Below are 22,777 nucleotides of genomic sequence, written 5' to 3' on the forward strand. Positions count from 1 at the left end.
GGATAAAACTGGCTTGGTAAACAGGTGTCACTGAATTTTACTTCTTTTATGTATTTCTTTGCTTTCATTTTCTATCCTTTGTTTTTTTATTTTTATTATTACTTATTTTTCTTTTCTTATTTCTACTTGGTCTTTGTATTTTCTTTCTTTCTTTCTTTTCACTTGCCATCATGGCACTCACACCACCCACCACCATGAAGGCAACCAGTAGACGGTCCTGGTTCTCGTTTGGACGTTCAAAAGCACAGTCAATAGCAGCAGAAGAAGCATCGTTGCAAGCACCCAACGACAGGGCAGAGATCGCGAGCAATGTCCTGTCAGCGTATGACGCTGACCCTTCTGAACGTCTACGGCCCATTCAGTTCTCTCCCAACCGTATCGCGACGCTCTACGTGACTCCTTCTGAGCGTGACCTCTACCTGTCGGCGATGGAAGAACTCGACAAGAGCCCACCGCCGCTCCCTCTGTGGACTGACCCGGCGCCAGCTCTGCCGCAAGTGAAGGTTCCAGCTACCCCGTTAGACCCACCAAAGATGCCCAGCGTGTACGAGCCGAGGACGAATGCGTGGACAAATAGGCCTTACAGCCCCAAACTGTTCCCAGGCGGAGATGTGCCCACCGGGCTCTTGGTACGGGATGAATTTAGCAAATATACCGCCCCCAAAGCGGCCAACCATGCGCTGTTGGCGTTGAGTCCTCCTAGCGAGATGCGCTTTACCGGTTTTCCGCCAAACTTGCTCGTGGCTGTCGACGCTGTGATTAGGGAAGAATGGCCGCTGGGAGTGATGAAGAGGACGGAGGAGGTGGATGAGCTCAAGAGCAGGGGTGAAAAGGATATATTGGTATGGAATGTGCAGCTACAGGGCAAGGCTTGGAAGAAGAAGGGTAACGAGGAGCTCGAGTGAGTGGTGGTTGTGGTTGGCATGGGCTGACGGTTAGCACAATACGGCTTTTGTTGGGTTTGTTCAAGGTGCTGGGCAAGTATGGATGGACGCTGCTCGAAAGCATCTATGCAGGAGGCGGGAAGGTATGTATGTTCTGGGTTATTTTCACTGACATGATTAAAGAATGATACTCACAACTTGCTCTTTTCATATACGCCAGAGACGGTCTTGGTCCCTCCTGTTTTCTTTGCCCTGTCTATTCCGCGTAGGTGCTGTTTATCTAGGTTGTGTTTTAACTGAATCCAAGGTAGTTCCGGATCGTCTGTCTTTGATCAATCCACCGTTGAAATCTACGCCTACGTTGATTTCTGCGCTCCGTACGGCCATACTTGATACTTCGCCATTAAAGATGTCTCAGCACTCCAATGGTACCATCACCTGGGATACAACTGATGCAGATCTTGTGGAGAAAGCTCGAGGCAGGGAGAAGGACTGGCAAGGCTATGACCCTCGAGGTATCAAGCTGGAAGGGTGGGTACACGAAGGCGTGTACAGGTTTTGGGTAGATGGGATGAGGAGGTGGGGCGGGAGTGTTTTCAAGAAAAAGATCATTGACAAGTATGCCCTTGTGCGTTGCAAACGTTTAGGCTGACTTGCAAATAGTATTCATCCCATGCTTGTGATTCGTATTGTCAACCACTTTACATCGCATCATTTTCAACTGGCCGGCTCAGTGCCGCTCTTGCCTTTTACAAGGGGTCGGGACGTCTTGATCTTTCAATCTCTTCCTACCTCTGGCTTGACTATACGAGACTCTTTTGTGCCTCGTTCAGTATCTGAATATGCAGAGGTTGCGCCAAATGTAGAGGCGAAGAGCACTCATGCGGCTGAGCAAGATACAAGTAACCTTAACGGAGAGCCTCAGTGGACTGGCTGGATTGCCGCTGAAAAACAGGCAAACCCGAAGTCTCCATCACCGACCCGTAACAGAGGCCCTGCCGCTTCTTCAGCAAGGTCTCGTCTCTCTTCCCTCACCAATGCCCTTCGTCGATCTTCCAGTCGAGGCAGTCGAGCAAGCAACTCCAATTCCGGTACAGATACCCCCAAGCAGAAAGGCAATGTTTTGAAAAAGAACAGTGTCAGGCGTAAAAGCGTACCCGTTCTACCTTCATCGTACAAACCTCACGGCCAGAAACAGACAGAGAAACAACTCAAGAGGTCAAGCGAAGGTAGTATGAGTTTGTCAGGGGGCAATGTGGTGCATCGGTCAGGATCAGATGGGACTGTCCATCCTGCAAGGGATGAGCATCATTTTGTTGTTACCAATGCGACTAGTCAAGATCGAGAAGACTGGTCATTGGTTAACCCATCTGCTAGTGTTGAGGATATAGGTCGAGTACCACCCGTAGAATTAAGACCCTCTGAAGAACGAACTTTATGGAGTCGTCCTTCCGGTCCGGCCTTTATCCCTCCACGATCTCCCAATCGTTCACCCATTCATGGGCCTGCAAAACTCCACAAAGTTGCTGGTGGGCGAGGGCGGGGGGTGTATGAACACGCAAATAAAACTTCGCATGACAATGCCTCGGGTGAATCAATTTACCACGACGCTCCACCAGCGGAAACTACCATGACAGCCATTGCAACCGACAGCCAGAATCGGGTTTCGCCTCGTGCGAGTTTGGACAACATCCATATCCCATCTGCCACACTGTACTCTCCAGGCAAAGATGACTCTGGTTCATCCATCGTCGCACAGCCACTCAAACTTGGCCACCCACTTCCTACACCTCCTGACGAACAGAACGGCACCACATTACCATCTTATTCAGTGCCACTCCCACAAATTAACACACTTGGACCATCCATAAACGGATCTCCAAAACGTAGAGTAGGTGTGATGGAACCTACATCGCATGTGGGCCGCATCGAGTCAATGCATGGGTCTGTAGGTTTCTCCGGCTCGGTCATCTCACACGATTCTCGTCCACCTTCTCTTCCACCCAAACCTACTGAAATGTCTTCAAATTTGCACAACGTGACAAACTTGGCGACTAGCCAGGGATACGGTGGCACATTCCAATTCCCTACACCTAATGTGACGTCAAGGGGTGTTAACGAACAAAATAGGGGTGGAAATGGAGATAATAGGGAAAGAAAAAGTAAAGTCTGGGATGAAGATCGTGGAATGTGGGTCGACCTGCCTGGTATAAGAGATGGTCCCGGCAGCGCGAGGACAAAGATCAATATTGGCCGGTAGGGATCTAATGCGATTAGCAGTAAACAAAAGGGTCAAGACAAAGTTGTATATATAATCTACATAGAAGGTGTATATAGAAAGATTGAGAACAAACTGAAGTATATGGGCAAAGTATACAGTCCCAATTCTATGTTTTGCTGAGTGTATTGAGAAGTGCCTCGCAACAATTCAAAGTAAATGCTTGCTATGCATCAATGCTCTGGTATTCGTACAATAACATGATCATGGTTGATAATCTCCTACCTTCGCTCTTCAAACATGCTGATTCATCAAGAGCATGGCGCCAGTATGGTGATTACCATTTTACAGCCTCATGGGTGACACCGACACTTGAAAGAATATCATTTTCGACCTTTCTATATCTCGTCCTCAAGAATTCCCATCGCTTGTCCATATCTCCCTCACACACCTGTCTTATGATCTCCTCTGTCAATTGATCGGCTTGAGCGTTTCGGTTCACGCCGTCAAGCAGACTGTTACCAACGACGTTGGAATCCTGGGTCTGAGAATGAGTGACAGCGTAGTTGGGATTTGACGTGGTAAGTGATGGTGACAGTGGAGGGGTAGGTAGTCCCGTCCAATACAACTGTTCCACTTTATTAACCCATTCCTTCGTTGACCATCTCATTCCCTCTTCCATGCCTTTAACCCGTTTCTTTCCAATTTCCAACGTCATCATGCTGCCATTTTTGTCTGAACCATCATCGGCTAAAGGTCGAGGATACCCCTCTTCATCTACTTCCATCGTCTCGGTCGTGCCATCTGCGACATTTCTGGCGTCGACAGAAGATGAATCGGGCTTTATCTGCCCACCGCCATTGATACATCCGCTAGGACATGCCATGACTTCTACAAAATCCAATTTTGTATCTTCCGCACCAGACAAACTAAAAGAAGCGATACTTTCCACATCCATGCGTGTCGATTCCGGCGTAGCAGCTCCCGAGGCCGCTGGTGTTGAAGTTGAAGCGGCCACCTTAGCCTTCCGTCGACGTGCAGCCACAGCTGCCGACAATCTGCCTCCTCCAGCGCTCCGACCAGAACGGCCTATACCCGTTTCTTTGGCAACTTTTCGAACAAGGTTTTGGAGGTTTCGAAACCCATATACTTTGGAACCTTTAAATATAATCTGGCCTGTGACAAGATCGTGCAAAAGGTATTCAACGTTATCGGCAGACCCACGTATCTCGCGGATAGATATTTGGGTGGGATTGGGATGAGTATGTTGAATATTGTGAATAATGCTTTGAAGGTAAGAACCTGATGAAGAACCTTGATGAGTAAGCAGCTCCGGGAAGGGTGAATCATCTGTGGGCGTATCGAGAGGGACAGTCTCGTTAGGAACGGAAATGTAAGGATTGAACCCAAGTTCCTGAAGCAAAAGGTCAAGTTCACCTGTTGTGAGAACGCAATCGACATCTCGTGTGGAATAGAGAGAAGAGTAAAAGTCTGAACGAGAGGCTTCGAGTTTTTTGTCATAGCATGGCATTGCTGTAATGTGATAGATTTCATTGGGTCTAAAGACGAAATATCAGCGCAAAATGATTAAGCATGGATGAACCCACTTGAGATGAGTCTTTTGAGCATACCATGATTTTACCAGAGCACCCACAATAGCCTGACTACTCCTTACTGAGCTCAGCAATGGCAACAAATCCCCTTGAGCCTTCTCCGCATAACACACCCAGCCTGGACAGGCACTTGCCAACGTTGGCATTCCTATTGCTTTCCCCTTACCCTTCCTCCTCTCATCAAATTCTGCAACGGTCTCGCGCAAACTGACATGGCGAGCAAAAGTGGTATCCCAAACTTTCCAGGATCCATTTGAGGGTTGAGAAAGAAGAGCACGTATCCGACGGAGAAGCACAAGTAAAGGAATAGGGGGAAGGGATGAAGTGGATGAAGTGGATGAGTATGCTGCTGACAAAGATGCGAGCGTTTGCGGGGATATGGAGAGGACTGGCACTCTCGGTTTATATAACGGAGCATCAGGATTGGATGTTGTTAAATTAGTTTTTATAAAATCAAGCACTTCATTTTGCGACTGCATTGTAATGAGCATAGATTCAGTGGATGTTATGCAACCACTATCAAGGGTATGTGTAAACAAATAACTCTTGAAATTACGACAAGATCAACCCACCTGCAAGCCAAACAATCATTCAAATTGATCTCTGCTTTTTCCAAAACTTTTTTCGAAGTAGACGCTGCCTCTGGTCCGTTGTTAATTGTAGGAAAGAGGGAGACCTCATAGTAATTGTTATCAGAGTCGATCTGAATGTCAGTCTAGCCACAATCACCTCAGCGAAATCTCCAGTAGGTTTAAAAATCCCCAAGCTCACCTGTCCTTCCTTCTCTTCTGACTGCTTGCTGTTACGGATAGGAATTATACATGCCTGTGATGGCGTTAAAAAGTCGTCAAGATCTGTGATGGTCTGCAAGATGTCAGCAAATTTGCTACCAAAATAGTTATTAATACCCACTAAAGCACCTGTAAATGCCATCTTGGAACTGACAGTCCTCTAATATAGATAACGATGAAGAAATAAAATTACAATATAAATTGTATCTCTTGAAATAAAAACAATCTTACTCGTTAAGATCTTCTTTCGCCACTCAAAATGTCGGCCCCCCCTAAAAAAAATGAAGAAATATTATCTAATTAAATATAAAACTTAGTCTCAAACCTGTTATCTTCAATTTATTCTTTTCTGTTTGGCTCCAACTTTTCCCAACAACCTTCCATGTTGGAATAAGATAATCCAGTAATGGTTTATGGGTCTAGCGATCTCCTGTAGGTGCCTTGTGACTATTAAATTTGTATGAACTGTTGCTTATTGACACTGGGTAGAATCAAGCAGCTAGCAAGTATTGAGAGCCTCAGATACAAAATACTGCAACTATGTATATAAATCAAGGCAAGCTTTAATTGTATTGCACAAAGATAATCACAATATGAATGCAAATATCAGCAACACTCATTAGTCATTTACTAGTCTGGGAGAAAAATTGGCAAACACTGTCGTGTTTTATGTTGTATCAAGTACGTTGTTTTCTACTGGATTACCCGTCATCCACGACTTTTCATGCTAGTAAACCAGAGAGTGTTGTAAGGATGGCATCGAACATATCCCTAACAATATTATTAGCAGCTAACAAAGGATGCAGTTGGCATGACTGCACTAAATTTCCAACTCATGCGTCTTATAATCATTGTCGATTACACCCAAGAAAGACCCTCCAGGTTCCCAATCTTCTCCCTGCCGCATTCACTTGACCTGCTTGATCGTTTGCTGTATCGCAAAATAGCTACTTGGCCATTCCTTAAACCCACTAAACCTCATATTCTTCAACCTCCTGAATCTCGAAACAAATGCGACCTAAGTCTCTTCATATGATGGACAGCAGTCCTGAAAGATATTTTCAAGTTGCAACACTGTCAGTAGAAAGTTACGAAGAATGCAAGGGAATGTCAGTCCGATGTTTTTATAGCAGTTCTTTCAACCCCTACAAACACCTGTATGTTTCAAATCTTACAGCACTCTCGACAGATAACAGTATGTGGATGTTGTGAACGTTTATGTCATGTTTATAGTCTTTGGAAACGACATAAATACAGGAGGAGCATCAAGAAAGATACATCCTACTGTCTGTTATCAAGAGTCAACTTGATCTTCTTTAAATTACTCAACTCTTTCATCCCTATCACAATCAATAACTTGTGCTCGTGTCAATACAAAACCGAAAACATCCCCCAGAGAGAAATGCTCCGTTTTTAGACCTTGCCAGATTCTTGTTTCAAGAGCAAGGAATCCTTGGTAACAACATCGTAATGGCCAGGTCTAGCAAGAGTTAGCTGAGCGTAATTGAAACAATTGACAAACCTATAAAGCAAGGTCAAGGGCCTAGCAGCTTCGCTGCTATCCCTTCCAAACTCTACCCAATTAATTACACTATCACCCTCTACGTCGCTCTTATCCAAATACGCAATCCTTACACCCATGTCCAACGCATCTGAAAGTGCCATAATCTGCGCATGATCTGCTTCCTTCCCACACGGTTCAACTTCTGAGCGACAAAAATCCTCAGTCGATAGAGGTAACAACGTTGCAGGAGAAAGAAGGAAAGGTGAGAATAGATCAGAGTGGGTACGGATGAAAGAAGAGGTTATCAGGCGAAGGGAGACAACAATACAGTTTGAGCGTTCAGGGTCTTGGAGGGCTTGGACGACAGAATACTCTGTTGAAGTGGCATCGGAGCCTTCAGCCAAAGAACGAATAAGGACAAGGAGAGGGTCGAGGAATTCCTCATACTATCCCATTATAAGATCCGGACAATACTGTATCTCAGAGACATACAATATCTTTTTGAAAACCACATTGCTCCATGGCTGGAAGCGCATGCTGGATAGCATCGTATGCCAGATTTGCCTCCAGTTCTGTGTCTGGAGAATGCAATATTCTCAGCAAGAAAGCCAGCGTAAAAGCTAAACAATTGATCAGACACCGTCAACGTTTCCTGACACTCACATCTGTAAAAACAGTCGCCATCCCCTCGTGCCCTCCAGACCTGATCCCATCCGTTGCTTTGTAACCAGTCTAACTTCTTGATGACCTGAGGTGACCCCTTGTTGTACTCCTCCCTGATGACTGAAAGCGGTACAGGAGTGCTTATAAGCGGCTGGAAACGTCAATACATTTCAAACCAGCGTACAAGACCAACCCTGTTCAAGACTTCCTCTTGGTGGTCCATCCCCTCCATCAGCTTCATGATCTCCTGGTCTGTCAAAGTAGATAGGTCAGTATTTTCGTCAATAACCCTTGCAGGAACATCTCTGGAGGTGCCCAGAGCAGTAGGATGTTTGGCCGTTGTAGCCATATCTGTTTGTTCTTCAGTCTTTGCTTTCTTTGCTGAATACTCTTGAAGAGGTGTTGGAGAGATTTGTTTTCTTTCTTTATCAATCATTTTTTATTCTGTAGTTATGGATGTTATTAACTAATCATCCATGCTGAATACACGCTCATTGTCGTCATTTGTGGATTGCCTCCACTTTATTTATCACTTTTGTTTTTTTTTCTATTTGTATTTTTATTTCTCCTTTTCTATCCTTTGTTTCTCAAATCTTCTACCATAAAGTGAAAGTTATACAGCAGGATGGCAGGAAAAAGGCCATATAGAGATGGTCTTAACTTTCCACAGCCTGTTGTGATCACCTCTGGACCCGCTCCGTCTCATTCAGCCCATCAAGATATCCAGGAATTTGACTATAATGACAAAGAGGTTGCAGCGACTCAACTTGAGCCTATTGAAGATGGAATAAGGAAGAATTCAGCCTACGAGGTGCTCCCAAAACACCTGGCCTGGCGAGAGTGGAATATCAACCCTTCAGGTCATGGACCAGAACGAATAAAACATCCACCAATCTTTGTGAAAGGGCAGAATGTCTATGATGAGCTTGGTAGGATGATAGATGGAGTAGATGTCAGTGTTGGTATAGATGAAGAGGAAGAGGAAGAGGAAGAGGAAGAGGAAGAGGAAGAGGAAGAGGAAGAGGAAGAGGAAGAGGAAGAGGAAGAGGAAGAGGAGAGAGATAGAGAAACAGGAGAAAGTGTGAGAAAGTGGTATCTCCAATTAGCTAAATTTAAAAGTGAAAAGACGGAAGCTGTGCCTGCTGCCGACAGGACTGTCGAGCTTTTGGATTTGTCTACGCCCTCGCCACCGTGTGGCTCTCAACTTCTTCCGACTGCAGAACCCCGGCTATCTATGAAGGAAAAGACAGCTCAGCTATCTCGACCTTTGAGAATTCATGATTCAGAATGGTTCATCCGGCGGGCTCTCACATCCTCTCAATCTACTTCTACCCAGGCTTCCCGTTCAACCACCCCTTTATATATCCCATCTCTTCTGAAAGTTCCTTCAGCGGTGCCCAAGAGAGAAAATGTCCCTAACTATGTGCTCGGACCGGGAAACAAGGGATATGGTCTTTTACAAGAACTCGGATGGGAAGGCGGAGGCTTAGGAAAACTTGAAAAGCGACAAAATACGTGTGAGACCAGAAAAGACAAGGATATCATACCTAGAGTACGAGACGCTCAAGATACCACTATAGAGAGGAATCCCGTCATCGACCTTACCATTTCTAGCGACGAAGATTCCTTAGTTTCAGAGGACGAATCATCGCATTCTGCAAATCGGTCTGGTCCGGGCCGTACAGATCCTATCGCAACGGCTCTCAAACTAGACAGATCCGGCCTCGGAAGAAACAAGTCGCAAAGTAAAATCACGCATACTCACAAGGAAATCGTTCGTGCTCAGAAAAGGGCAAAATATGCGCAAAAGAGGTTGAAGAAGGGCGATGCGAAAGGAGATATGGGGAAGAAAGAAAAGGCCGATTGGAAGAGGAGGGATAAGATGGACAGAGAGGAAAGGCGAAGATTGCTAGAGGTTCTTAATAACTAATCTAAAAGACATCCGTCACTGTGAAATTTATGTGTTGTTGTACAAGCCGTTGTATTTGTAAAATAAGCCATCTTTTAAACAAAACAACCGCCGGGTTCATGCATAATGTCTTGCCCTATGCGTTGCTGAAAGGGTGAAGTTCAAGTAACCTACAGATATTATAGTACAACAATGACCAATCTACCCATATTAATGTACGTCAATATCTTAATCGCTACTTTCAAATTCTCCTCCTGTGACGATTTTGGTTCATTGATGTCCAAGCCTATTGAAATTGATCTGCTAAGATGTGGTTTCAAAGATAGAATTAAAGGTGCCTACATATTGGTACTCGTTGATCATTCTGTTCCGCTTTTCCCATGTCCATTTCGCAAGGGCGTATTATTGCTAATAGGAACTTGCAGTTTGTCCGTAGAAACATTTTTTAAACTTGAAGCAGGTGTTTCAGAAGGTATAGGAGCGCTGAGAACATCCTCTAAACTTTCTACTCTACTGCTCAACCAGCCAGCAAAGCCACTACTCATACAGAAACTTGCGTAAAAATCGCTTTCAACTCGCACTTTTCCTGTTAAGCCTCTGGTCCGAAAAGCCAACGGATTGGGTCCTGAAAACCGTAAGTGAGAGAGAAAGGTGGGTAGAGAGAATGGTCGAATACAGAGATGGGAAGTTTGAAGAGACGGAGAAGGTGAAAGATGGGAGAATGAGCGTGGTATTAAAGGGAGCAATGGAAACGTAGGAGGATTAGGGCCCATGGTTGGTGAAGGAGTTGGAATAAGAGTTTGAAAATATCTATTCAAAGGAACAAGAAATTTTTCTGTTAACTGTTGAAAATGTCTCCTCAAGGCCTCGTTTCCATCTGGATCTGTTCGCATTGTTAGGCTTGAATTATTTATCGCTGAATTGAATACTTACCATCTAAGTTGCCTTCAGCAACCAAGTTCTCCAATCTCTTCAATAACCTATGATCTTTTTGTATACTTCTCACCCTTCTACTAATGAAACCTTCCGGCTCTTGAACTCCACTGATGCCTTTTTTGCCCTTTAGCGATGGTATCGAAACAACATTGGGCCAATGAGAAGCCGCATTCCTGAAGAACGGGTTGGTGACACCAACTACAACACCAGGCTGAGGTTTGGCTTTATTGACAAGTAGAGAAAAGTCATGGTCATGTATATGAAGATAAGGACGAAGATCTCCTGAAGGAGGGAACGGGCGAATCAAATCACGTAACCACCAAACAAGCTCCGAAGATATTCTGGGATCAGGAGCGATGATGAGTAATGGCTCAGATAAGAGAAGACATTCCCACAATGACCAAAGAGAAGTCAGAACAGGTGCTAGAGTGCGTAAAGGAGAAGAAGGTGGGAGCGATGCTAAAATTGGGCGATCGGGAGACGGGCAAAGGTGAAGAGTTTTGTCAATTTGCGGAGACTCGGTGGTATCGGGCAATTCAACCAATAAGACGTCAGACATGAATGGTAATTGTAGCAAGCAATCTGGTGCCGGATCTGGCCTGCAGAAATTTATGAGCTAGGACGAGCAAGGTAGTAATAAACTCACCAAGAAGCCATAGAATGACATGCTGCTTCTAAGGCAGAATATCCATGCTCGAAAAATACAGGAGCCATTTTCTGGAGGACTGCAGCAAAGAGGCCCGGAAATGGAAGATGAGTAAGAATCACCAGTGATTTCTAATTTAATTCAGTTTGAGAAGCGTTGAAATTGATGCTAAAGACTTGCCTGCATGTAACCTCGACTTATGCCTCTATCTCTCCTTTGCTCAAACCATACAAAGCCATACAACCATTCTCTTCCTCTTTCATCCCATTTCCTGTACTCCTCTGCTTTCTGCCCGGTCGAAATGCCCGCCGGACTTTTAGACATATTCCTATCTTCTGTGCCAGCAGTGAACTCATTACCATGTTCTTGAACAGACATGTCTAACGATCGATTTTCAACACCTTTTCCCTCTGTACAATTCGGCATGGGAGATGGTGGTTCTGGCTGTGATAGGGTGGATGGATCTGGAGGGATTTGCCTGATCTTAAACGAGAACAATATTGTGCCCTCGGCGAAAAGCGATGTATCTGGAAACGAAGAGAAAGCACTGATAGCAATAGTCAGTCGCATAGTCTATACATTGCTGATCCATGTCTATATACCACTTACACGTTTTCCTTCTCGCCAGGGCCCCATCTCCTCCCTCTTGCACGACGCTCAACGATCGGACCTCTTTCTAAATCGAAATTACAGACGACGATTTCCTTCACCCATCGACTCATTCTCTGTGCAATGTCGTTCGACATGAGCGGTGGAGGACGAGGCTCTCCTGGCCTCTTTGACCACCCAGTTTTACTTGTAGGTGTTAGCCGTGAATTTGTTGCAGACATTGGTGTTTCTTTTCCTTTATCAAAAGTTTGGGTCGACAAATCCACGGAAGGCATACGCACGTTGAGAGAACGAGAACGTCCCAAGCTTGAACTTATTCGCCTTGTCGTAGGAGCTTTAACAGGAAAAGGTATGTAATCAAGTGTTTTGATGTTCCTCGGCGGTTGAACAGAAGCAGGTCTTGGCTCCAAGTTTTGTTGATCTGCCCGCCATCTTGGTGTACTTGGTCCCGACTCCGATGAAGACTCGTTGTCGTTGTCATCGAGTGACAGAGATTCTAGTCCGTTCTTTGACTGAGCAGAACCTGTTGATAAATGACCTTCTGAGCTTACAGAAGAGTTTCCTCGCTCAAACATAGCCTTAGTGAGTAATCGCTGGGACGTAAAGCCAGATACATCTTCGTTAACACTGCTAGAACCGGCTTTTTGTTGCGAATGATTCGCCAATGAGTTCCTGGCACCAAAAGCAAGAGATATATCTCCCTCATCGGGATCCAGTTGACCCACCATGATTTATACCTGCTGTCTTAACATTTGAGTTGTTTTTTTTGTAATCCACAATATTGATTTATAGCTTGAACTGGTAACTTTGATTTATTACGCTTATATCATTACAGTCTCAGGGGACTTTTTATGCCATATTACGTAACAGAGGTTGATGAGTGTAAACAATTCTTACCTTGAAAGGACGACGTTATCTTGTCATAACTTGATTTTATTCTTTCTTTCTTTCATTTTATTTTTCATAACTCTTCATCTATCCAACAGCTATCGACGCCGGAGCCAGAAATACTGCAGAGCCTCTCTGAAGAGGTCACAAGTCCAACCATATTATTTAAACCAGCGCTTCCTTTGCTCCACTCTCAGTGAACTGCCCCTACTCTGTATAGTTGCAAGTTACAAATGGACCAAACAACATCTCACTCGTCTTCTTTACCGCCTTCGTATATGCCGAGTACTGGTTCAATTGAATCATACCCGCAATCGCCCATATCTCACCGACGTAAAAGCTCCACAACTATAGTTCTTGACCAATTGGTTGGAAATAGCATGAACGAGACAAACATAATATCTACGGTCGCTGTCTCATCTGAAGAAAGTGAGGGTCGAAGCGCAAAATCTCAGGAAGAAGATTGCGAACAGTGTGATTCTATCCGCCCAATACCACCTCATATGTGCAGTTACACACTTTCAAGGACGTTGTCAGATGTGACTTCCTTGGCTGAAGAAGGTGAAGCAACGCCACTGCTATCGAGTGGAGAAGATGATGGGAATTATGGGAAATGGTACAAAGGGCCTCTTTTAAAGGCAACAGTCAAGCTAGTGATACTGTTTACAATATTCACTGCAATCGTGGTGGGAACGTTCTATTGGGGAATGCCAAAATTGGATGCGGAGGACAGAGGAGCTATTAAATTGCCCAAATCCTTTGCAGATTTACAAGCTTTGAAGTGAGTCTTCTAATGCTGTATCTGAAGTGGTAATTCACAACTTGGTAGCGCCTTGTTTCAAAAATACAAGAACCGTTATCCTTTTCGCATTCTTGCATGTGGTGTTGTCTCTTACCTCTTGTAAATAGCAGCCATTTACGAGTCTTTCTACGCTAATTGCTATCTAAAGTGTCCAAACATTCTCTTTACCTGGGTCCATGTACATCTCAATCCTCTTGGGTGCTGCTTACGGCATTATCTACGGTCTGTTCCTTTCATGTCTCGTGAGTTGGTTTTGATTCAGCCTTCTTATACAGCTAACATGGTCAGTGCGAGTCAATTGGTTCACTTCTCTGTTACACTCTATCATCACTACTCGCTCCTCCGCTTCTTTCTCTCCCTTTTTATCGCGCGCGAGTTGAGACATGGCGCACCAAAATCATGGGCGACTCCAAGCAGGGCAAAGGGGCTACATGGGATAGCGTCTTTGCTACACTTCTTGTCCTTCGAATCGCCCCGTTTCCTCCTCACTGGATTGCCAATTTCGTTGCACCCCACCTTGGTATTGGTCGATTTCTCTTCTGGTCATCATGTTTTATCGGAATCGCTCCTGTATCTGTCATTCATGTGACTATCGGCTCCTCCCTCGACGATATGACCTCTGCCTCAGACTTTCATCCCTTATCCCTCCGAAACATTCTTGGTCTCTCCGCAGTCATTGTTGCAGTTCTCATTCCTGTAGGTCTCAAGCGAGTCTTCAAGAGGGATCTCGGCGATTTGGGCTCTGCCGAGGAAGCACTTCGAGTAAGAGGCAGCGCTGAGCGCGAAATATCTGTGCCGGGAGTCGGCGCAGGTAGGGGGAAAATGTATCATGCCATCGATTCTGGCGTCGTCCTAGCCGTGCCTAGCAGAGGAGATGGAATGGACATGCGCAACAAGTTAGTCAAAGGCAAGGGTCGTGTACTGCAAATCATCCCTGATCACGACGAAGAGTTTGGGTTAGAAAATGGTACTTACACTCTTTCGCCTCTCGGGACATCTCTTGAAACTTCATCAGAACTTGACGATGACGAACCTGGGCCCTCGCGTCGAGTCTCTACCCACTCGACACCGAATTCTTCGGACTATCATTTGTATGACCCACAAGGACATTTTGATAGAATTCAGGTCAGGCCGTATAGGCCTGATATACTAAAGGGCTACGGTGCGATTGAGCGGCCCCCACCTACTGAAGGCATGCAAGATAGAGAAAGAGCCACGGGGCAGGGGTGGTTCGGTTGGGCGCGAAGTGGCTTGGCGTAGCATTTTGGAACTTCAACCCAGATTTGACTTTCAAGATTAGAAACGGCCTGATATGATTCAAAGTCTTGTGTGTTGAAATTGGATTTTATTATATTTGTATCGTTCATCATAATTTGTATCCTGATCCAAATTGTACATCTCTCTTTTTCATTATTCTTTTTACAATTATCACACTACAGTACAGCAATTGATTTCTTATGGGGGCTTTCGCTTAGTTGGCGTAGTTTACATGTACAAATAACATGCCAAATATCTCAACAAGTCTATCATGTCTATAGATTGTGCGGTGATTACATTGTATCCGGTCTTCTTCCAACAGCTATGTCAAAAAGATTACATGAGGGGTTCTTTCATAGTAATCCAGAGCCAATACTAACGACGCCAGTCAGCATCCTACCGTCAAAATTAAGTCAAGGCAACTCTCACCTTCTCAGTACCAGGGTTTGCTGGTGTCACCAGTTTATTCAGCTGAAACATTCTATCAAACACTTTACCTTCTATTCAGCTACTCTATCTTGCGCAAGATTAAACAAAAAACACAACCCACAACTCATGCACCAAGCTTTGGCAGTCGTCTGACACGACGTGTGCGGCATACTCAGGCTTGGATTCGTTGGGAACGTCTCGAGCTGTCTTAAACATCTAAAAGCGACACTGGGTTGAGGAGGACCATAGCGAGATACTGCGCTGTGCGCCTGACGCCATTTCTCGTCGAGCTGGGTCTGACAGCGTGAAGGGTCGGGACAGTCAGGTCTCTGATGATGTCAAACCAAATCAGCATGATTTTACGAAACGGGAAAAGCAGCAGTCGTACACAAGAATATTCCTTCTTGACATCTATAGCACTAAGCTTGAGCATTCTCTCAAGAAACCAGCTACGCCTGTCATCATTAGAGTTTGTTATTTGGGCTACTCGACAAAGTCGACAGTGGTCTTACTTGTTTGAAAGCTTGAGTTGAGTCCGGACAGTCAATTCTTTAATCTCGGCGTTATCCCAGACAGCCTGATCCAAAACAAATCTGCTGGCTTCCCTGTAAAGTTCTGCGTTATCATATTGCTCCGCCAAAGAAAGGGCTGTGACGGGGTGACCAGAAGCGTGGGTCAAGAGAAAATGGGAGCACATCTTTTGGAGGCCAGTCACGAGCAGTTTGGTTGATAGAGAGTACAGCTTCACATTGCAAAAAGTCAGCTATGTCGATGCTCTCAAAGAGGAAAACAACTACAGGGGCAACATTCGTCCAAGAAACTTTGCACTCCAAGCTACGATCCTATAAGCACAATCCTGTACTCTGACTTCGAAACACTTACTGAGGATAAGTCCAATACAAGAAATCTTGAAAGGCAGAAGCGCTTTCATCATGTAACTCCACCACCACTTCAGCATTTTTTGATTTGATACCATCCTGCGTTGGATGAAGAGAACTAGAGAACGAGGCTCGAAGCAGACTGCGGTTCCGCTTTTTTATTTGAGCAGGTCGAAGCGAATCTTGTGTGTTGATATGAGGAATAAGAGGTGAGAGATTTGTAAAGGAGTGGGTTGTTTCAAGAGGGGTTTTCTGGTCTTGATAGGTTTCCTTTTGTGCAGTTTCAAACTTCAAAATGTTGCTGTCTACACCTTCATCACCCGTTGGATCGAGATATACAGATACTTGATCTTTGATGTCTTCAGATTTGTCACTCTCAAGTCGGCGAGCCTCTCCTAGAGATGTCGGTCTTGAGGCTTGATCATCCACTACATCGCCTATATCTGGTTCGAAATGGCATATCGCTTGGTCCATATCAACGAAAACTTGTGACGTCTTGACGGTGGTACGACCATCTTTGCCATTCTCTTTATTTGACTCTGCCCAACTTTATGGGTTGTTCAGCGACAGACACAGCCGCAACATCGTTGACACATGCACCTACCTTCCTTGCAGTAGCCCCTCAAAGAAGGGACTGGCAAACCACAAGACATCTTTGTGACACCAAAACTCGTTCTTTCCAACAACCACCTTGATCCTTCCTGGAAGATCTGCTCCTTCCATAAACGTCGGATGGACTTCAATCGGACCTTCTTCCTCTTCTTCTTCTGTGACATCCATCATATCTTGAGAAGACCGGCGGATCTCGTCAGAGAACCATCGGCCTAGACGAGGAGTTGAGGAGGGCGAAAAGATGAATGGACCATGGCGCGATGTAAGTGTGGGATCTAGTTGAGGGTGAGCTGGCGAACGAGGCGAGTTACGGGAAATCAACAGATGGGAAGGATTTGAAGAAGAAGAAGACATTTTTCTCAAAAAGCAACAATGTCAATTGTAAATGCAAAAGATAAATTAGAATGGATTTGTTTACAACAATGACCGACGGTCACTTTTTATTTTCTCTTTCTTTTTCTCTTTATAATATCATGACTTTACTTTTAAATACAATTCAAGTGAGTTATATTTATTCCTCTCCAGCATATTGCCAGCTCATTGCTACTCATGTAGCCTCCCCTCTTGACTTTGCTTTCTTCAACTTCCTCTCCAGCACTTTCTCCCCTCTTTGTCTCATACTCTGATCCGTCGTCTTCTGATACACTTATAACAGTATTAAATGATTCTGAACATAACGAAAGAAGCGAGGAAATCAACAGGAGCAATATTGTGCCCCGAAAATTTCAACAAGGCTTCATCATACACCCGGTGATACACATACAGTCTCCTAACCCACGAAGAGCTTATATTCAAGCAGGATGCTCCACGACTTCTTACAGCTTTTGTTTGAGAAACGGAGTGAAATCCCAAGATTGTCTTCCTCTAGGTGTTGCGCTTCCTTGCATAGGGTTACAGTTGAGAAGATTGGGTCAAAGAGATGTCAGTTTTGAAGTGGGAGTGGTTGATTCGAGGAAAAGGGAAGGGGTCATTCGATGTTCAAGTTTCAAGGCAAGTTCTCTTGACTAATAGCCTCTAAACGCTGCTAACACCTGTTGTAATGTAAACAGAACAAATCAGCAATATATCCTCATCGGTTGCCTCCTCTGATCTGCCTCCCTCTCACCCTTCCCTCTTCCGATTCTCAGCTTACCCCTTGGCTTGAAATACCTATAAACCTTGCTTCTTTACTTCCATTATTTCAAAACTTGTGTAGAATAACTGATGAGGAACAAGAGCAGGATGAGTCGCGCAAGAGAAGACGAGCGCAAGTTGAGTTGCCTAGTGGAGAATTCGAAAGTGTCAGCTATGTGAGGATATATGCTAATTGTAGAGTGAGAAGAATATGGTTTGTGAGCATCTTCGCTACCTTGAAACTTGACATGAGACTTCTGACATGGCAATACAGTCTGCAGAGGGCGAACAGACATTTGAGGGTATGGGCAAGGGGGTAAAAGATGAGTGGGCACTCTACGCTGCCGAACCCCGTGTATCAACATAGTACAATTTTCCGAATTTTTCCTGTTGAAATCTGCTAAGCCATTGGGAGATGTCTCTGATATATACAATGCATTTGATCTCTATCAGCAATAATGACCGATTTGGACTATTTCTGCAAAATATAAACGTCTTTGATGATGAACGACGACCACTTTCTTCTCTGCTATTCCAAAAATACAAGGGTATCACCATAGATTCAGCTTTGATATATTCAAACGTAAGTATTCGGGCAGTCTTCATTGTACCTCTACCTGGCGGTATTGGGTGCTACTCTGACCAGTCTCATGCTTTTTCTTCGACATGGTCCACAAGAGTCTCGTCTTTCTTGTCAAGACTGTGGTGAAGGGCAATATCAAAAATGTTGACTTCAGTACTGGCGAATTTACGAGCAGACACTCTGCGCTCAAACAAGAGATCAAGCTGCATTTGTCATATCAGCCACAGCTTCATATGTACGGCGGTGCGGGCTGCTTACCTCGGCATAGGTCCGGCCAGAAGGCTCTGGGACACGAAAGTAGGCATAGACAAGACACATGACACAAGATCCAGCCCAAAAGAATCCAGCGTAATTACCCCAATTCCAAGCAGTGGGGTTAATCATGTATGGTGTAAGAACGTTGCAGACGATTGCGACGACGTTATAAGCAGCTCGCCCAAGGGCGACAGTCTTGATAGATAGACGACGAGAAGCGATCTCACCAACAAGAGAGTAGGCGACGGTTCTAACACGGTCAACCTAGGACCCTCACATAATGAATGAGCTCTACTCACCCAACAGTACACTGGTAAAAGACGGCCCAAACGAGCATAAGTGAGCCAGTGGCTAAACCGGCCTCTTTCCGGTGAGAATCAGGAATGATACCCAAGAAGCCCATGGCCATAAGAGAGACAGTGAGTCCACATAGGCCGGTAATGATAAGCTTTCTTCTTCCAATACCACATGCCATGAGTCCCCAAGCACCGAAAACACCGACCATGTTAATACCATACTGACCCATGGCAAAGTCATACGGAATAGTACCGGTTAAACCTGCTTGCTCGAAAAAGTATGTACTCTGAGAAAAATGGTGTCAGCAGTCGTCTACTGTGGCGTAGAGTAATACTCACGTAGTTTGAGAAGGAGTTCCCTGCAAGATTTTGCATGGACCAGATGGCACAGATGATCTCGGTACGACGGAGGTCAACACCCTTAAAGCAATCAACGTAGGAAGCACCAGAAGTGATGTCTTTCTCTAGCTCCGTAGTGTGCCGAATCATATCACAACTTTCATCGATATTACTTGCCATATCCTGCTTGTGGGATGTAAGGCGTCTTAGTGATCTCTTGGCTTCCTCGATTCGGCCATGTCGAACGAGCCACCACGGAGATTCAGGAGCAAAAATAACGCCAACGAGGATAAGTGGTGGCCATACCCACTAATAAAATTGTCAGTAATGCCTTCAACTAGGTCTTTTTCTTTTCTTTCATCGACACACCTGTACAGCATACGGAATACGATAGGCCCACTGATCTTCTCTCTTGAACATGGATCTGATGACACCGATACCGATAAGCTGCCCCCATCCCCAACAAAAGTTTGCGTAACAGGTTAAGTATCCCCGCAGGGCAACAGGGCATACATCGGAGGCATAAGAGATGGCGATAGATTGAAAGACACCCCAAGGGACTGTGTCGGGTTAGTTTATTTCACAACATATGTACTATGCAACCCACTACCTGCAAGAATTTCTGCAGCTAACAACACCTTGATATTAGGCGCACAGAAAAACATGGTAATGACAGCCGCAAGCCAGAGCAGACTGACGATGAGAACCTTGCGATAGCCATATCGTTCTGTAAAGAGACCATTGACTGTTTTAGAAAACAGTCAGCACTGTCACAAGCATCACTCTGGCTCCCATTCACTCACCAAACAGGCCGAGAATTTGACCACATTGTGCTCCATTAGACAGGCCGGTTTGCCAGCGTGCAGGCACCTGATAGTTGTTTTCTGAAATCTGAACGCCAAATTTTTTGTTAAAAGGCGGAAACGCATCTAAACACTCCGCATTAAAACCTCGTCACTTTCTGTGAGCAAACCAAAGCAGACATACAAAAGTTTCCGAGCAGCGAGATGTCATAGCCTTCCATGGCACAACATGACGAGATGAGAACAGACCATGCCACGGCTTTGGGATACAGCCGCAGGCCTTCGAGGAGAGACATGTTATGCTCCTTGGCTATTCAGAACGTCAGTTTCTAGTCACCCAAGTTGAGACCAAGCACTGACCGGTGGCAGCCTGAGCATTTGTATACATGCTGGCTACTGCCTTATCGTCGTGAATCATTACCCCATCTTCAGACACCTTGCGAAACTGTAGAGCAGGGACATCTGCAGCAGTCGCCTTTGTAAACACGGAATCGGTGTTGGCCATGATAACCTGGCAAGTTGAGATCCGCTCAAGAGTACACGCCAAGTCTTCCAACCACCAATATGCGATGAAACCGAGATATCCAAGTTCAAGCGCAATCAGTAAGCAAAAGAAAACCACTTGTCAGGTTTGTTTCCAGGTCTAAACGATTCGTTAAATTGCTGAGGGATAACAATGTGGGGACCCGATACCTCGCCAATTTATCCCTTGTACTTCTCGCTGGAAATTTAAAAGAATCGTCGACAGGGTCTGCAAGGGTCAAGAATATTACGTTGTTCTCTGTCCGATGTCGGGGCAAACTTGCGATAAAACGGACAACGGACCGGAAGCCGTCTTGCTGGTTCTGTGGGCGAATCTTTTTGCACTTTTGCTGCTTACTGACAACCTATAGCTACCAAGTCATGCTGAGTGATGCGAAGCCAATGTTGATGAAATCCCCATAGTCAGGGCCTGTCAGCCTCACTGGGTCACTTGCCTCTTTTCGCCCTACCCCTCTGCCGCTGCTTTCTGAGACTGCAAAAAAGAATAAAACAAACATTGTATAGAGAAAAAAAAACAAATCTGGTTGGAAAAGATGGAATGATACCGAAATAGCAGCAGGTGGACGACCTCCACTTTTTCGTTCGGCCCATAAAAAACTGGCAATACTTCAATGTTGGACTCTGCAACGGTTTATGAAAATAGATTTACAAGGGAAACCAAGTGTTTCAACAAGTCAGTTGCAAGCCATTGACAAAATCCGAGATAGGAGCAATCGGGATGGGTTCCGAAAGAAGATGTAGAGTAGTGCAATGTCTATGGAACGGCATGGTCGGCAGGACTTGCCGGAAAGGTGAATGTCATGGGTAGATTTGGTTATAGACTGCATGGTTTACGCTTACTACCCATGTAAATCTATGGGCTACTCAAACTTGCTGTACAACCCGGTCGTCACATGGGTTGAGCATCGTCAGATACACGGCCAGAAGAGGGCTGAGAAGGTTGGGTCAGTCAAAGTGGTGTATGGTAGAAAAAGCACTTACCGGAGGTGCCGGCTTGTTGTTCAGGATTTCTTCAATCTCTTCCATAACCTCGGAAGTGAGCTTGGGATAGATGTCTAGGGCTTTGACATTTTCCTTGATTTGCTCAGGCTGTGTAGAGGAACAAGTCAGTGGTACGTTATAGGACATGTTTCATTCTGGGTTTACACACCTTGGTAGCACCGAGCTTGAATAGGATGTTAGCCAGAGCCCACATTCAATGCGGTAGACTCACAATACAGGTGGATACACCCTTGTGCTTCAATGTCCAGGCCAAAGCCAGGTTGGTCATGGAACCGCCAAGCCTTTCAGCAATCTTGGAGAGTTTCTTGACTTTCTCAATTGAGGCTACTGTCAGAACCTTGGAACTATGACATGGATTATAGCCAATAAGTAATAATGCAACGTAGATTGCATTATTGTGACCTTTTGGTACAGAGCTTGGATATTAATTATTGGTAATATTCATGACAACAGCCCATCAAATGCTGTCAAGCATACCTCTCCATTAGCATACCTCTCAGCGTTCTGTAACGACAATCCGTTAGGTACAAAACACTGAGAAAAGGCGACAGCCTACGTCAAACATATTGATGCCACTATCAAAAGCGGCCTGCATCAACTCTCTGACAATATCACCCTTTTGGTTGTATCCAACACTACCCACCAACAGACTTTCCAGCAATGTTACATACTGAGGTGTATACTCACGTCAACCATCCGCCATAATTGAAAACAGGAACTCGCTAGATGCAAGGGTTAGCATAATTGCGCTGTCAGACTCATAACACTGCTCACCAAACCCGTGTTTCCAAGGTTACGATACTGGAATTAATCACCTATCAGAATTGAATCGAACGATAGGGTATTCCAGCTCACAAGCATGTTTTTGGGATCAAATCGCTGGCCAGTCATGTTGCAGGGTGTTTAGAAGATTCAGACAGAGTAATTGCAGAAATATTGAGAGATGAAGGGGAAATGTGATCCAGGCAAGGAGACCTCTCTCTCTTATACAATATGACGCAATTTCTCTGTTCAGGAAGTGTTGATGGCACAGCGCCGCCATTATCTGAATTACATGGAATTAGGGTATCCAATATACAAGTATTGAAACTTGTTAAAGATGTATATCCACACCTGTGATATTTAAAAAGGAGATCAATAAGTGGAGGTGGAGTTGGAGGTGGAGGTGGAAGTGGAGGCAGCGGCGATAGCCGATCTACCTAAC

At 45.0% G+C, this 22,777-nt stretch overlaps 11 protein-coding genes across 11 annotated transcripts; 4 read left to right on the forward strand and 7 right to left on the reverse strand.

Moving 5' to 3' along the window:
* Window positions 1–170: 170 nt before the first annotated feature.
* L203_100113 (uncharacterized protein) lies at window positions 171–3,144 on the forward strand (the record flags this gene model as incomplete). The annotated part of the gene is made up of 5 exons (XM_066209580.1): window positions 171–842; window positions 940–981; window positions 1,068–1,149; window positions 1,196–1,502; window positions 1,548–3,144. 5 exons carry the CDS (start codon window positions 171–173, stop codon window positions 3,142–3,144), a joined length of 2,700 nt encoding a protein of 899 aa, XP_066065677.1.
* Window positions 3,145–3,439: 295 nt separating this feature from the next.
* L203_100114 (uncharacterized protein) lies at window positions 3,440–5,648 on the reverse strand (the record flags this gene model as incomplete). Its single annotated transcript, XM_066209581.1, has 5 exons — window positions 3,440–4,661; window positions 4,710–5,231; window positions 5,288–5,430; window positions 5,487–5,579; window positions 5,628–5,648. 5 exons carry the CDS (start codon window positions 5,646–5,648, stop codon window positions 3,440–3,442), a joined length of 2,001 nt encoding a protein of 666 aa, XP_066065678.1.
* A 1,271-nt stretch (window positions 5,649–6,919) lies between these two features.
* On the reverse strand, window positions 6,920–8,109 carry L203_100115 (uncharacterized protein; the record flags this gene model as incomplete). Its single annotated transcript, XM_066209582.1, has 5 exons — window positions 6,920–6,986; window positions 7,029–7,456; window positions 7,503–7,630; window positions 7,674–7,824; window positions 7,867–8,109. 5 exons carry the CDS (start codon window positions 8,107–8,109, stop codon window positions 6,920–6,922), a joined length of 1,017 nt encoding a protein of 338 aa, XP_066065679.1.
* Window positions 8,110–8,298: 189 nt separating this feature from the next.
* Window positions 8,299–9,603, forward strand: L203_100116 (uncharacterized protein; the record flags this gene model as incomplete). The annotated part of the gene is made up of 1 exon (XM_066209583.1): window positions 8,299–9,603. One exon carries the CDS (start codon window positions 8,299–8,301, stop codon window positions 9,601–9,603), a length of 1,305 nt encoding a protein of 434 aa, XP_066065680.1.
* Window positions 9,604–9,761: 158 nt separating this feature from the next.
* Window positions 9,762–12,501, reverse strand: L203_100117 (uncharacterized protein; the record flags this gene model as incomplete). The annotated part of the gene is made up of 7 exons (XM_066209584.1): window positions 9,762–9,868; window positions 9,925–9,946; window positions 10,002–10,465; window positions 10,516–11,117; window positions 11,165–11,295; window positions 11,345–11,711; window positions 11,774–12,501. 7 exons carry the CDS (start codon window positions 12,499–12,501, stop codon window positions 9,762–9,764), a joined length of 2,421 nt encoding a protein of 806 aa, XP_066065681.1.
* Window positions 12,502–12,894: 393 nt separating this feature from the next.
* L203_100118 (uncharacterized protein) lies at window positions 12,895–14,723 on the forward strand (the record flags this gene model as incomplete). The annotated part of the gene is made up of 4 exons (XM_066209585.1): window positions 12,895–13,442; window positions 13,491–13,562; window positions 13,612–13,705; window positions 13,752–14,723. The coding sequence occupies 4 exons, from the start codon at window positions 12,895–12,897 to the stop codon at window positions 14,721–14,723; spliced, it is 1,686 nt and encodes a 561-aa protein (XP_066065682.1).
* Window positions 14,724–15,056: 333 nt separating this feature from the next.
* L203_100119 (uncharacterized protein) lies at window positions 15,057–16,993 on the reverse strand (the record flags this gene model as incomplete). The annotated part of the gene is made up of 8 exons (XM_066209586.1): window positions 15,057–15,095; window positions 15,150–15,211; window positions 15,271–15,478; window positions 15,538–15,604; window positions 15,662–15,891; window positions 15,947–15,983; window positions 16,032–16,574; window positions 16,632–16,993. The coding sequence occupies 8 exons, from the start codon at window positions 16,991–16,993 to the stop codon at window positions 15,057–15,059; spliced, it is 1,548 nt and encodes a 515-aa protein (XP_066065683.1).
* Window positions 16,994–17,112: 119 nt separating this feature from the next.
* Window positions 17,113–18,119, forward strand: L203_100120 (uncharacterized protein; the record flags this gene model as incomplete). Its single annotated transcript, XM_066209587.1, has 4 exons — window positions 17,113–17,139; window positions 17,195–17,629; window positions 17,689–17,970; window positions 18,027–18,119. 4 exons carry the CDS (start codon window positions 17,113–17,115, stop codon window positions 18,117–18,119), a joined length of 837 nt encoding a protein of 278 aa, XP_066065684.1.
* A 281-nt stretch (window positions 18,120–18,400) lies between these two features.
* Window positions 18,401–20,533, reverse strand: L203_100121 (uncharacterized protein; the record flags this gene model as incomplete). Its single annotated transcript, XM_066209588.1, has 9 exons — window positions 18,401–18,538; window positions 18,594–18,840; window positions 18,890–19,173; window positions 19,226–19,534; window positions 19,595–19,785; window positions 19,833–19,970; window positions 20,029–20,154; window positions 20,213–20,338; window positions 20,389–20,533. 9 exons carry the CDS (start codon window positions 20,531–20,533, stop codon window positions 18,401–18,403), a joined length of 1,704 nt encoding a protein of 567 aa, XP_066065685.1.
* A 95-nt stretch (window positions 20,534–20,628) lies between these two features.
* Window positions 20,629–21,068, reverse strand: L203_100122 (uncharacterized protein; the record flags this gene model as incomplete). The annotated part of the gene is made up of 3 exons (XM_066209589.1): window positions 20,629–20,671; window positions 20,722–20,915; window positions 20,994–21,068. The coding sequence occupies 3 exons, from the start codon at window positions 21,066–21,068 to the stop codon at window positions 20,629–20,631; spliced, it is 312 nt and encodes a 103-aa protein (XP_066065686.1).
* Window positions 21,069–21,460: 392 nt separating this feature from the next.
* Window positions 21,461–22,464, reverse strand: L203_100123 (uncharacterized protein; the record flags this gene model as incomplete). The annotated part of the gene is made up of 9 exons (XM_066209590.1): window positions 21,461–21,502; window positions 21,553–21,660; window positions 21,722–21,736; window positions 21,785–21,917; window positions 22,067–22,077; window positions 22,130–22,208; window positions 22,261–22,295; window positions 22,348–22,374; window positions 22,429–22,464. 9 exons carry the CDS (start codon window positions 22,462–22,464, stop codon window positions 21,461–21,463), a joined length of 486 nt encoding a protein of 161 aa, XP_066065687.1.
* Window positions 22,465–22,777: the final 313 nt, after the last annotated feature.

This window comes from Cryptococcus depauperatus, chromosome 1, assembly GCF_001720195.1.
Source record: "Cryptococcus depauperatus CBS 7841 chromosome 1, complete sequence".
In the NCBI taxonomy this organism is placed as follows: domain Eukaryota; kingdom Fungi; phylum Basidiomycota; class Tremellomycetes; order Tremellales; family Cryptococcaceae; genus Cryptococcus; species Cryptococcus depauperatus.